Raw genomic sequence first — 13,217 nt, 5'->3', positions numbered from 1 at the left:
TCTTAATCATGAAAATGAACTGAATAATTAAGAGCTGACAGAAGATTGTTCAGAAAATGTTCAATATTAACCCTCACATTTCCTTAGTAATATAACTGTTATTTGTTAGCTTTTTTGTGTTTTGGAGTTCAGTTTCTAATATCTAAGAAGCATGAAAATCCCTGAGGCCTGGAATGAGTGCACTCAATGAGCTAAAGCCAGGGCCAGTTTTATTCTTGAGTGTCTAAGAAGTACGGAGAGCTACTTTCCAAGATAAAATAATAATTTTATATAGAATCAGAAGATTAGCCTAACAAAAGGTTGGACAGGAGTGTGGTCTTTTCAGGCACTGGGCATTTTAATCAGTAACCATTCAGTTCCATTCAGCTTCAGAACAAGATAAAGAAAGCAACTGAATATGATGATAATAATGTGGAAGTTAAGCATGTAGTGTTACTATTTGTGATATATTTCTTAGTAGTGCCTTAACTAAGCCAGCACTTTTTTTCAGCATTCGAAAAAGGCAATCATTAGATGCCATAATAATACCACCATGTCAGTGACAAGGCTTTGTTGGGAATACAAAAAAGAACATGAATCTTGGATAGTCCACCAGTTTCTAATAGATTTTGAATTATTTCGTATTCAAATTAGCGTGCCAAAGTTCTCTTTCATTGCAAAAGGCTACAGTAAGTTGAGATAACGCCACCCTGTCCAAGATTTTAATATCACTTATTACTCAAGAGTTACTATATGATAGTAACAGTTTGATCTGTGAAAATGCCCACTTTTAACTGATACTTCTCACTTAAAGGCATACTTTTGAGTGTTTGTTATTTTAATAAGCCAGCAGCCATATCAACCTGCAACTCACACCTGCCTGCCCACTGAAGCTAAGCAGGTGTGAGCCTGGTCAGTACCTAGATGTGAGACCTCCTGGGAAAAACTAAGGTTGCTGCTGGAAAAGGTGTTAATGGAGCCAGCAGGGGGCGCTCACCCTGCTGTCCATGTGGGTCCTAATGCTCCAGTATAGTGACGTGGACACTATACTGTAAACAGGCGCCGTCCTTCGGATGAGACGTAAAACCGAGATCCTGACTCTCTGTGGTCATTAAAAATCTAGAGTAGGGGTGTAACCCTGGCGTACTGGCAAAATTTCCCATTGACCCTTATCAATCATGGCCTCCAAATAATCCCCATCTATGAATTGGCTTCATTACTCTGCTCTCCTCCCCACTGATAGCTGATGTGTGGTGAGCGTTCTGGCGCACTATGGCTGCTGTCGCATCATCCAGGTGGATGCTGCACATTGGTGGTGGTGAAGGGGAGTCCTGTAAAGTGCTTTGAGTGGAGTGTCCAGAAAAGCGCTATACAGTATACTGTAAGTGTAAGCACTATACACTAATTATTAATTATAATAATTAGTATAACTATACACTAATAATTTATTATTATTATTATTATTATTATTATTATTATTATTAATTAGTTTCCCGCAAGATTCGGTGTGTCTGGGAGTGCTGCCTTTTTTGACAAGGATCCATTTTCCAAGCCAGCCAAGGTGAAGGTGCTCTTCTCCATACTGCAGCACTGATAGGCAGCCTTATCCTGACTGTTTACTTTGTACGTAACAGGAGACCCTTTGGTCTCTCGTGTTTGTATTAGCAGATTGAACAGGTCAGCCAGTTAGCTGCCCTGGTCCAAGCACAGGTGGAGTATCACCGGCAAGCTACTGAGATCCTCCAGCAGCTGTCCAGCAAACTGGAGAACAGGTACTGTAAGTGAGCACATACTGTAGGTGTCCAACTGGTCAACTGGTTGAAAAATTATTATTTTTCACAAGGGTAATGGAACAGTGTATGGACAATAATGTTTTATATATGCCTACTTCAGACTAATTAAATTTAAAACCAGCTGTATGTGTGGTTTTTAGCTGGTTAAGCAAAGTTATGTCTTAATTTCACATACACAAAGATAGGACTTGACAGTACCAGACAGAAAGTGCTTGCACCCTTGATTACGTACATCTTAACTTTAAATTATTTTTATTAACTATATATGACTATTGCAACTGAACAAAATTAGAAAAATAAATACAGGATCAGATGTGTAAGAAAGTTTATTAAAAACACTCAAATTTAAACAAAGTTGTGAATGACCAAACCTTGTACAACCGTGCTTTTTAAAAAAAAAGAAAGTCTCAGCTAAACTCCTACATGACTTTTTGTGCAAATCATTAGCCATTGAAATGGACTTAACTATCCTCAGTGGAAACAAAGCAGAGCCCATGGATTTGATGATGAAATGGAAAAAGTAGACAGAGCATTTTCAATGTTGGACGTCCCACCAAAACCACAATCGCAGCAGAGATCAAGAAGTATAAAAATACTAGATCAAAAATAAATTGTGATGTTGCTAACCTGAGCCCTCTAGTTGGCTTGCTATTGTTTGTTGGGATTTCTTTTGTAAAAAGTAAATCATATTTTTTTCTTTGGGTGCCCTTTTGGATTTTAAGGATAACGTTTAGCCAAGTCTATGACATCACCTTTTCACATATCAAAGAGATAAACAATAAAGAAATAATGTTCTGTATATGGAGGTACAGTATAAAGAGAGATTTTTCATGCAATGTCTGTCAGTTAATAATTTTGGAAATCTGGATCGGGGGAGGTGTAAATTGTAAAACGTTGTTTTACTATCAATTTGCCATTTTTTCACCCCATAAAACCTACAATATATCTAAGAGTTTATTCTGCATATCTGGACATCTGCATATTACGGAAGGTAATATAATGAAATGCCAGGCTTTCCTCTATCAGGACTGAGATACAATCCGCATCTTGACAACAGACTCTTTACTGTGCTTGCTGGAACTTCTCCTTACCCTTTGGAGAGTATTTCATTCACATGGAAAAGCCAATTTAGAATATGCCTCACTGTCTTCTAGGATAAGGGAAGCCTCAAGCAAGCCAAGGAGAGAGTATATGCCCAAGCCTCGCATGGTCATGGAGTTCACACCAAGTGAGAACCAGAATGGTGGTATAGCTCATAGTGGCACTGCAAAATCCCCAGGTAAGGGAGAGCCCACTAAACGGAATAACTGAAACAACATTTCATTGTTGAATTTCAGGTGAAATGGTTTGAAAGTAAATAACACGGTATTGAATTATTTTAAATGGCCACTTGACCACTCTGTCTGTCCCCTGCACCTGCCTCCCACTCCTCCTCTCTCCCAGCTTGTGTTCTCCTATGCTATATTACCTTTGCTTACTGCCCTGTCTTTCTCACATCTGAAGATGGCTCCACGCCCGAAACGTTGTGTTTTCTTTCTTCTTTTCAGCTTGGAATAAACCTATTACTTGTTCCTTTGCAGCCTATGCATGCTGACGCAGCTACCCATCTGATCTAATTATTTTATCTGACTTTAAATGAAGGGCTCAATCCAATAACTGAATGCTCAGATGTAATGAATGCCTGCTGTAAGGGAATAAAAATAGACCCATGTTAATCCTTCTGTCAGATCGCAGCTCTTCATATCAACCAATTTTGAGGCACAACTCTTATTTTGGCAAAAGCGTTTCCAATGCAGTTATTGGAAAAAGAAAGTGCACTTTTACCAAAGAATACAATGACCTGAGCAGTGTTAAATTATTAGGGTAAAGTAAATGTAAAATTCCCAAATATATTGTTGATTTCTTGGATTTGATTTAAAACTGTGGTTTAGGATGATGTTATGGTAAGACATCATAATCACATGCATAATTCTTTACAGGGACAGGCACAAATGGCATAATGTATGCATCAGAGGTCATCACATTTTTTTAGCATCATTTAAAGAAACACATTGTATCCATGAATTTTATAGACAGGTACAGTACATACAATTATGAGATCAACAGTCTAAAAACTTTCTTCAGGGGTCTTATAAAAACACTCTGTCGCTATTACCTGTATCTTATAAGAAGTCTTTCAAAAACCCAGTTTGTCTCAAATTAACCAAGTAGCATATTTTGGGCATTTAAAAGAAATTTTCTAATAGGGTGCATTGGTAAATTACAACTAATGACAAAGGCATCGGAGATATAAGGCCTCTGCACATATTTCTTGTCTTGTTTCCATTAAAATAAACTTCTATAGAACCTAGGCTGTAGAGCCTAACCTTAAGAGCTTAGAGCACCTGGTGCTTCATGAATAGTTATGTTCTGAGCAGCCTCTTCACAGCTCCTTGCCCTGACTGTCTCTCCAGCCCCGATGGACCAGCCCTGCTGTCGGGCCCTCTACGACTTTGACCCCGAGAACGAAGGCGAGCTGGGCTTTAAGGAGGGAGATGTCATTACCCTGACGAATCAGATTGACGACAACTGGTACGAGGGAATGTTGCACGGCCAGTCGGGATTCTTCCCCATCAACTATGTGGATATCCTGGTGCCCCTGCCTCACTAACGTGTGCACATCACCCACACTCACTTTGGGCACTGGCTTCTTCCTGCATCTGTGCTACTCCTTTGATGACAACGACGACGACAACGACAATGATGATGATGGCGATGACGGCGACACACCTACACATATGAGTGCAAAAACAAAAAAAACAGTGGCTATGTGACTTTATCATAAACGTCTCCTTCAGTGTACAATCTTTCCGTTCACATGAGAAGTATTTATGTTTGTTTTCTGAATGAAATGTGCTTTTGGGAAGTTGTCAAACCTCTGCAGACTCTCCTCTCCCCAGGAGTTCAATAACTATACGTGAATATAGTCACTCCTGCAGTATCTTGTGATAAATAATGGGTGTCACTTATATTTTCTTGGTAAACAAGTACATTGCGGATTGCACTTCCTACTGGGCCACCTTTGGACTATACAGTATGTAGAGTTCACTATTTATCTGAAAGAAGTGGTGAAAAACACATTTGCAATGATAACAGTCAAAAGGTTTATTTCTTCAAAGCTTAACAGTCTAGTTAGTTTTATTGGAAACAATGAAAAAAAGATAAACTGAAAAAATAAAACAAATAGGGGGGAAAATAAGTAATGTTGCTGATGAACAGGTCTCTCGGAGACACAGAAGTCTTTAAATCCAGAGTCTAAAGACTTTATTGCTTAGAAGTGCTCTTGGATGCTATTGAATCTCTGTTGTTGAAAATATAATGAATACTGTAATTTTACTTATTAAAGCAAAAACACAGAGAACATTAAACAGATTTAGCAAATGGGTCTGTAGCAAATTAAACACTTTGAAATTTATGTGAATATGTATTGCGCTTTTAAACATGTTGGATGCTATTGAAAGCAGCCCAATTCATTGCAGTTTGTTTAGGAAGTCATACTATGTTTTCCACAGATTGTGGACTACTGCAATTGACAGACAGTTGTCTGCTTTTGTACGATCAAGCAGCTTAATTATTATTTAGTGAAAATAATGCCCCATAAAATATTTAGAACTGGTGCTGTATCTAGCAATGTAGTAATGACAAATGCACAATTCAAGTTATAGCTCTGCATAACATCCTAACAGGTTTATAATCTTAAATGCCAAATAGTTTTTCTAGCAGCATGGAGTCTTTTGTTTCCACTGGTTAACCACAGGGCCATCTTTTATTGTACTGCATAGACTTCCTGTACATTATTTTGAAAATGTACTGATTTCTGCTAGAAGCTGCAGCGCTATGTACTGTATTGTTACTTTTGTCATGCATTTATGGTAGACAGCTTAAAGCTCAGCCAGTAGTTTGTTTATTAACACTTGTCTATTGACACTGCACAGTCTGTAGTGTCAGTGTGCATTATTTTTCCTTTATTCCAATACATTCCATAAAATGTGTGTCTGAATTGCTTTATCTGTCCTTGAAAGTATTTTGGAGACACAAAACACACTCTAGTTTCCTAAAACTTTTTTCATTTGATTTCCTCACCAAATGCTTAAAGCCCTCCACATGCTTTAGTAAACATCGGGTGTTACTGTACCTGTATTGGTATCATTTATTCAAGCTGCAGTGACGCTTCTGAAAAAATAGCATAAATGCCAAATCAAGAGAAAAACCTAAAAAAAATCAAATACTGTGTATCCTGAAGCTTCAGCTTTCAGTTAGGCCTTTAAAAGGAAAAGCTTGACATTTCAGGTTTTCTTTAATTTGACTGTCTCGGTTTCACAGAGCATTCCACTCTGTTAAAGCTTTTTGATATCGTAGTAATATTACATTGAACAATTCATTTTTATCAACTGGGTAACATGTGGGGGGTCCTGTGTATTTTTATATATGTCTGTTTTTCTTTATCTGTTTCTCTTGTTCACATTAGAACTTTAGGTCACTACTAAAAGGACCAGTAAGATTACTAGACTTGAGCCAGCTGGCATCTACAATATCAGTGATTTTTTAATAAAAAGAGGAAGCACAACTTTTACCTACAACAGTGTTGTTCATTGGTGAGTTGTTCAGGTAGTGTGAACCGACAGCACTTTTACTTAGATTGGCAACATTTCCTTCCTTGATTGTTTCTATTCTGAACATATATTGTGAGTATTTTTGCCCTCAATGAGGACTGTTCAGCTACTTTTGTGTTTGTTTTCACCCTCAGTGTACAGTCATGCATCTAGCTTACTTTTGTAACAGTGGTAAAGTCTATGTATAATATACAGTATATGTATGTGTGTTGGTATACTGTATATACACTGTATACACACATATATGTTTATAGTAATAAAAATGTAAAAGTTTGTGCTGCACAAAAATATTTTTTTTCTTCCTGTGCCGGGTTACACGAAAATGTAATGCTTGTTGTGAAAAAAATAATTAATATATATATATAGTGTTAATCATTGAAATAAACACAAAGACAAATTCACGCTTATGTTAAGTATCTTTTTTTCTAGTCAGTGGAAGGGTTCCCCTCTTCTGAATTGTGATGGCTAGATTAACACCCTGAAAAATGGAGTGTGGAGGGTGTGTGTTTGAGACCTACCATCTGACCGAAGTTGCCACAGATCAGGGCAAATTTTAAATATTTGCTATGCATAAAAAATGCAACACACAGAACACGACATAATATGTTGGGGAACTTGCTTTCAGAAATGTCTTTTAAGATTCATAAGTTGCATGTTGCTGTGCTGTATGTAAAGGTACATATATCTAACAACTGATACATTGATAGGCAGGTTTAGTGGTAGGAAACAAAATGCACACCTCCTATACAAAATATGTAATAATTCGATAAAACTCAATAGCAAAAAGTAGTGAATGCCATTATAACTATGATCCATAAGATGAAGTTTCAACAAATAACATGCATTCACAAACTAGTGAGCTGGAAGACTCTAGCATTGTTTCCTGTTTTATTGCCATATTATCATCAGGATAATCGGACCATTGTGTACTGAGAGAACAACACCCTGCTTAATTCACTGTCGGCTCCTGGAAGTATACATGCCACATCACTGTTCACTTCTGCCCTGTACAGTACATAACTCATCCAGTTCAGATGCATGTACATGCAATTATTCAGCCCTATAAGGTATAAGGTTAAAACAAGATCTGCTATTTGAACTCTTTGCCAAACAGGGATGCAAGGTCTTCAACAGCATTCAAGATGAGCAGAAATCTAGATTCACAGGCACCTTTGCCAAGGATAAGAACTGGATCAGACTGTTGAAATTGCCATGGCAAAATAGCTTGATGTTTCCTTGGTAGTCATGCTCACATTTTGATGTGTAATCTGTAGCATCCAGTGCGTTCCTATGCTTTGGCTCTTTGAAGAGTCACCTTTCCATTATCCGATGCCTTTAGCAGGCAGTTAATTTATGGTTTCAAAGAACTGACAGGGATTTCTACAATGCCATGTTCAATGCATTTTTCTATAATTGGAATGATTCCCTAAATAGGGAGAGCTAGGAGAGTTTCTGGAAAATTGATCTGTACCACGACCTTTTAATGTGGTTATAACTGTAGTTCTCAGCAGATTAATATGTTACCATGGGGGCCTATGAATCTACTCAGTAAAGTTACTCAGTAAGGAACAAATCATTCACTTACAACTCAATATCATAATCATTTATCTAACAGTGATTACATGAATATATTCATTGTATACATCAAGTATATTCTGGATGCATGGTTTCAATTACATTTGAGCTTTATACATTTATGTAGCAAAGTGTTTTGGTTAGTTAGATTAATTCTGAAGGTAGAAAATGATCTGATGTCAAAAAATATTTAAAGCCTCTTTCTTTAACAAGATTAACGGTAAAAAAGGCAACAAATGAATGTGAACTTGGTACACTTCTTTGAGCTGAATGAGAAAAAACTATCTTCTAAAGGTATTATTATAGAATTCCTCTTGGTTTCAAATTATGTATGGGATAAGAGAAAGAATCCTTTCTTTTGTGTTTTTTTTTTTTGGATTTTGACTGATTTGCAGAGATATTTGAATACAGAAGCTTAAAACACAAAAAGCTTTTGAGATCAAGGAATTTTGTTTAAAGCCTTGTGTGTGTTTTTCTAAGTAATCTTTTAGCACAACAACGAATGCTTCTCTTTTAAAATGTTTTGCTTACTGTCTTGTATGTCCATAATCTCTGCAAAATAAAAGTGATATATCCAATAATTGTCAACAGGTTTGCATGTCAAATGTGAAGACTAAAATGTCACAAACATGCACAAAAATGTAAACATCTCCTTCAGAAGTGCAATCCTTTTATGCTTAAAGCTGTCACTTGGTGGCGCTGCTATAACACCCTGAAGACTTTTAGCTAAAGGCAGTGATTAGCACTGCTGCCTCGAAGCCATGGGTCCCTGAGTTCAATTCCTGACCTGGTTAGCTAATATTATTATTATTATATGTATCTGCAAAGTGTTTGTACAGTATGTTCTCCCTGTGTTTGTATGGGTATCCTCTGGATTTCCTCCCACAGTTCAAAGACATACAGTGTACCAGTAGGTTTATAGGCTTTTTGGAAAATTGACCCCAGTGTGAGTATGTGAATGTCTGTGCCTTTGTGCCCTACAATGGACTGGCATCCCAAACACTGTGTACCCCATCACTTGCCAAGATAGGTTCCAGTTCCCCCGCGACCTTAGTTAGATATACAAAAGCCTTCAAACAGATAAGTTGGAATAAAACAAATCAGCTGCTTGATCCATTCATCCCAGTTTGTGACCTTATTCTCTTTTCCTCAAAATGGGATACAGTGATCAGGTCCCCTGTGGCAGGAAACAAAATTTACATGACAAGAGTAAGAGAATCTGAACTGTAGTTGTCAACTATTTATTTTAAAATAACAGATGATTACTTGGAAAGGAGACTTCCCAGGAACACTAAGTTACTTCTGCAAGTGACAGCGGTAGAACCAGTAGGCGACACTCTTCCCTCTGGGCCATAATTTCCAAATTTCCAGTGGCCCACTACAGAATTATGGACACCTTTGCTGTAGAAGTTAAATTGTTACCATGACAGCTTGGTCATAAAAGTGCCCATGGCACTCTTAGAATGAAAGTGATGCTAATCCTAGAGTCCTGGCAGAAATCCGCTCTTAGATAGAACAACCCTAGTACCAGCCTAGACCTCCTAGTCTTTCTAATCGATTTCGATTGATTAGAGTAGGATTTTCACAGTTCTCAATCTGAACTGTTCTGTAGTTGGGCTGTAGGGGTATAATTCCAGTATGTCACCCATATAAAGGTAGGTGCTGCACTTCAGCAATAAAAAAAGAAGTACATACTATTCATGCTGTCTCTCTTGAGAATCAACTTCCTAAATAAACAACCTTCTTTCTTTCTTACTCCCTAAACAGGTGATCAACAACCACAGCTGGGAATGGTAGTGTGTAGGGCATTCCCACACTGAGCGCTTTTCCCTCAGAGGTCCAATAAGATAAATTTCACACTGGCGCATCTGAATGAGATGAAACACTCAGAAATTAATACAGGGGTGATACCATTTGCAAACCCCATTCAACCTTTTTGAGACCTGAAAGCAAAAAGCACGTCTGAAGCAGAAAATTGACACCTGCATTTAATTTGGCTGGAAGAAAACCCAAAGACACAGGGGTCCCTCAAGATCTGCGTTGGGAACCACAATTTGATCTCTTTGATAATTACCTTAATGGGAACATGAATATATAGTTTTCTTTGTGTGCAAGTGAAAAATCTGTCCTCACAACTGCCAAATGTAATATACTGTAGATTAAGTCCTGTCTTTGGAAGTGTATCCATGCATTTCATAGATACCTTTTAAAAAACATTGTAGCCTTTCAATCAACCTAAGTCTGTTGTCTTCCCCCAGGATGTTTAAATTTTTTATGCAATATGGATTTATCGTATACTGAGGTATAGCACTGCTTGTAAAATGCTACGTGGACAGGTATTTCCCATAAAACCTTTGATAACAGAGCCATGTAAAATGAATTTATTAGTTTTACTTAGGGGTTTAGATGAAAACCTCTAAAGACTCATCAAATAAGTCTGGTGCATTTGTAAGGTGATGAGTGAAAAGAAATGAAAGAAATGTAATCGTTGATCTGTCTTCATTTTCCGTCACATGTTCCTTAAATATCCTTCACTAAATATTGACAGTGAAGAGGTAAACTGGAAACAATTCCAGAGCCACGCAATTTACTGTAAATGTTTCTGGTTGAAATGGATGCAATGCACATTAGTATGACATTAAGAGTAGTTACATCTAGAAGTATTTTAGTATTACATCTAGAGGTAGTTTAGTTCTCAATCCATTTTAATCAATCCAACAGCTGGGTCAAATGCCAGGGATCAAATGTAAATCCCACTTGATATTGTGCAGAGTTTTTTTTCCCAGTAGTTTCCTTAATTAAACACATTTTGGCATCTGCAATTAGGTGAGAAAAATTCAGACTCAATGCAGTAACAGTATGACTGGTGGCGATACAATACATAGAGTGTGTATGTAGAAAAATACAGAATGAAAAATATGCTAATATTTTCAATCAGCAAGCTTAATGTTTATATGCACAATATGCTGTTTGCTGTTTACCGCTGTGTATGATACATTTCCCCATGACCCTGAATTGGAAGAAGAGATAAGAAAATTGATGGATAATGATGGATAATGGAGAAGCAAGCATGATACCTGAGGATGTCTTTTGTTCATGGACTCTGTTTTGGCACACAAAATATTGCCATGTACTGGGATAAATAAACTGTAATGTATGGTTAGTTCTAGAGATAAAATTAATAGGAAATGGTGCTAAACTCATTCCGATAAACTGTCTTTAACAGACGTGACTTTGATAAATGTGGAATATACCTTGTGACAAGACAAAGAACAATAGAGAAAATCACATACAGTACAAAACTTAATCTGATTATCTCTGAATCAGGTTAATTGCATAGACTCACAGTTTAGTTTAGTTGTTTCAGTTCCAATTGGCAGTAAGGTAGCACTATTAGAAGATGTGGGCTTGCAGTCTGTGTGTTATACTTTATCTATGAATGTTTTCTTTCATATTCTGAAACAAACTCTTTGAGGATTATTCTCTGGACTGCTTTCCAAACTGCTGACTTTTTGAAAAGTTGATAGAGATAGAAAGCTGTTCTCAGGTGCTGCTTTATATTGTGAACTTGTCAGTGAGATCTGTAGTTATCAGGCCAAGAACTGACCTAAACATTAAACATAATCACTTTTTTGTTTACCAAAGTTTATATGTCTATAATTCCAAAACAATAATTTTTTCAGAGATCATGTTGGTATCTTGGAGTTTTTAATTTTGTGATTTTACAGGGTCATGACAGACAAAAATAAGTTACTTCTAACATCCTGAAAATGTATTCCCTAATTATTTTGTCATATGCTTTGTTTCTCTCCTTACTGTGTAAAAAATCCCTTGTAAGAAATGCTTGGGCTGGTATTAAGCGTTCCATTTCACTGAGCCTGAATTGAGTCACTTACTTCAATAAGCACAGACATATACACAGAGAATCCTGCTTTTCAGCAGATGAAAAATAGGAGATAGCATGAAATGCAGGTGCAGCATTGGGCTTCCAGACTCCCACTCTGTTACTAAACCTCAGAATTTTGAAACCAGCCCAACCCAGTGTTTTTTCAGCCAGTATGGGCTTGTACCAGTAACAGACATGGAAAGAGCAGAAGGAATCCTTTGTAAAGAGTAACAGTTCAGAAATAAAAGGTAAGAGAAAAAAATCACATCACAAAACAGTTCTATTTTCTACCAAAGAAGAGATTAAGCACGGATTAGTATACGAAGTCCTTGTACAGGGCAACAAAGCTACACTGGAATTTTATAGTTCATTTTTTTATATCAGTGATAGTGTGCAAAATTGTATGCTTTTTGTAAGGTTTCTCTCACAAACCTAGTGTAAGGACAATTCTATTTGATCAGTGAAAATACATGCAAAAAGGATGATATTCATTCCAGTCTTGTGGTTTTCATTTTTCAGCAATGTCAGTCTTATTCAGCAGTCTTCATGTCTTTAGGGATTGATGATTCAAAGTTACCTATAAAGCCTGCAGGGCTGCAGCTCTCAACAACCAGTGTCAGTCTGTCATTAATGAGGAATTCTGTAATGTATTTGAAGCACTCCACGACAAAATGGCGCAGTATTTGCCATTGCTGTGTCACAGCACTGGGTTTTAATTGCTCTGGTGCTATTTGTGTAGAGTTGGTATGTTCTCATTGCATTCATGTGGATTTTCTCTAGGTGTTCCGCTTTGCTACTACAGTCCAAACACATACTTGTAGGATATTTGTCTTCTGGGAAAACTGGCCCTGGTTTACGTGGGTGTGCATCTGTTTGTATCTGTGTGTGCCCAGTGACATACTGGCATCCCTCCCAAGGGTGTATGCTGCCTTTCACCCGCTGCTTGCTGACATAGGCTCTGGTGCCCCTGAACGCCGGTATTGAATAAAGTGGTTAGAAAATGGATGGATGGATATTATGTGGCTAGGAGTCTCCATGTCCATGCACATTAGGATGAAGGCAGTGCCTTTCCACAACCAATCAATCTATTTTATTGTTATATAGGGCCTTTCAATACAGAACATTCTCAGAGCACTTTACATAAATTGTATAATAAAAACAGCCTAGTATACAGAATGTACAATAAAACATAAGACATAGCTGAAAATTATTTAAAATGGAAACGAAAACATAAATGTTAAGGTGACTTAAAACATCAACATCCGCTGCTGTTAATGCTTTTTAATGTGGGCAGGGGGTGTTCTCCAGAGAAGAGGGGCTACCACTAGAAAA

General features: G+C 37.3%; 1 protein-coding gene across 2 annotated transcripts in view; it reads left to right on the top strand.

Annotated features, from left to right (window-relative positions):
- Positions 1–6,825, top strand: part of LOC148677830 (endophilin-A1-like) — a 97,020-nt gene extending 90,195 nt beyond the window's left edge. Inside the window, exons 7-9 of one of the 2 annotated variants that reach the window (XM_088626862.1) lie at positions 1,648–1,751; positions 2,927–3,051; positions 4,226–6,825. In XM_088626862.1, the coding sequence (XP_088482988.1) occupies positions 1,648–1,751; positions 2,927–3,051; positions 4,226–4,422 (426 nt within the window). In that variant the 3' untranslated portion in view covers positions 4,423–6,825. Of the gene's footprint in view, positions 1–1,644; positions 1,752–2,926; positions 3,052–4,225 lie in introns of both variants that reach the window. The other variant, XM_088626857.1, reaches the window with a different exon arrangement.
- Positions 6,826–13,217: the final 6,392 nt, after the last annotated feature.

This window comes from Lepisosteus platostomus, chromosome 1 (assembly GCF_059453375.1).
Source record: "Lepisosteus platostomus isolate fLepPlt1 chromosome 1, fLepPlt1.hap1, whole genome shotgun sequence".
Classification (NCBI taxonomy): Eukaryota; Metazoa; Chordata; class Actinopteri; order Semionotiformes; family Lepisosteidae; genus Lepisosteus; species Lepisosteus platostomus.
This window is presented reverse-complemented; position numbering and strand designations above follow the sequence as displayed.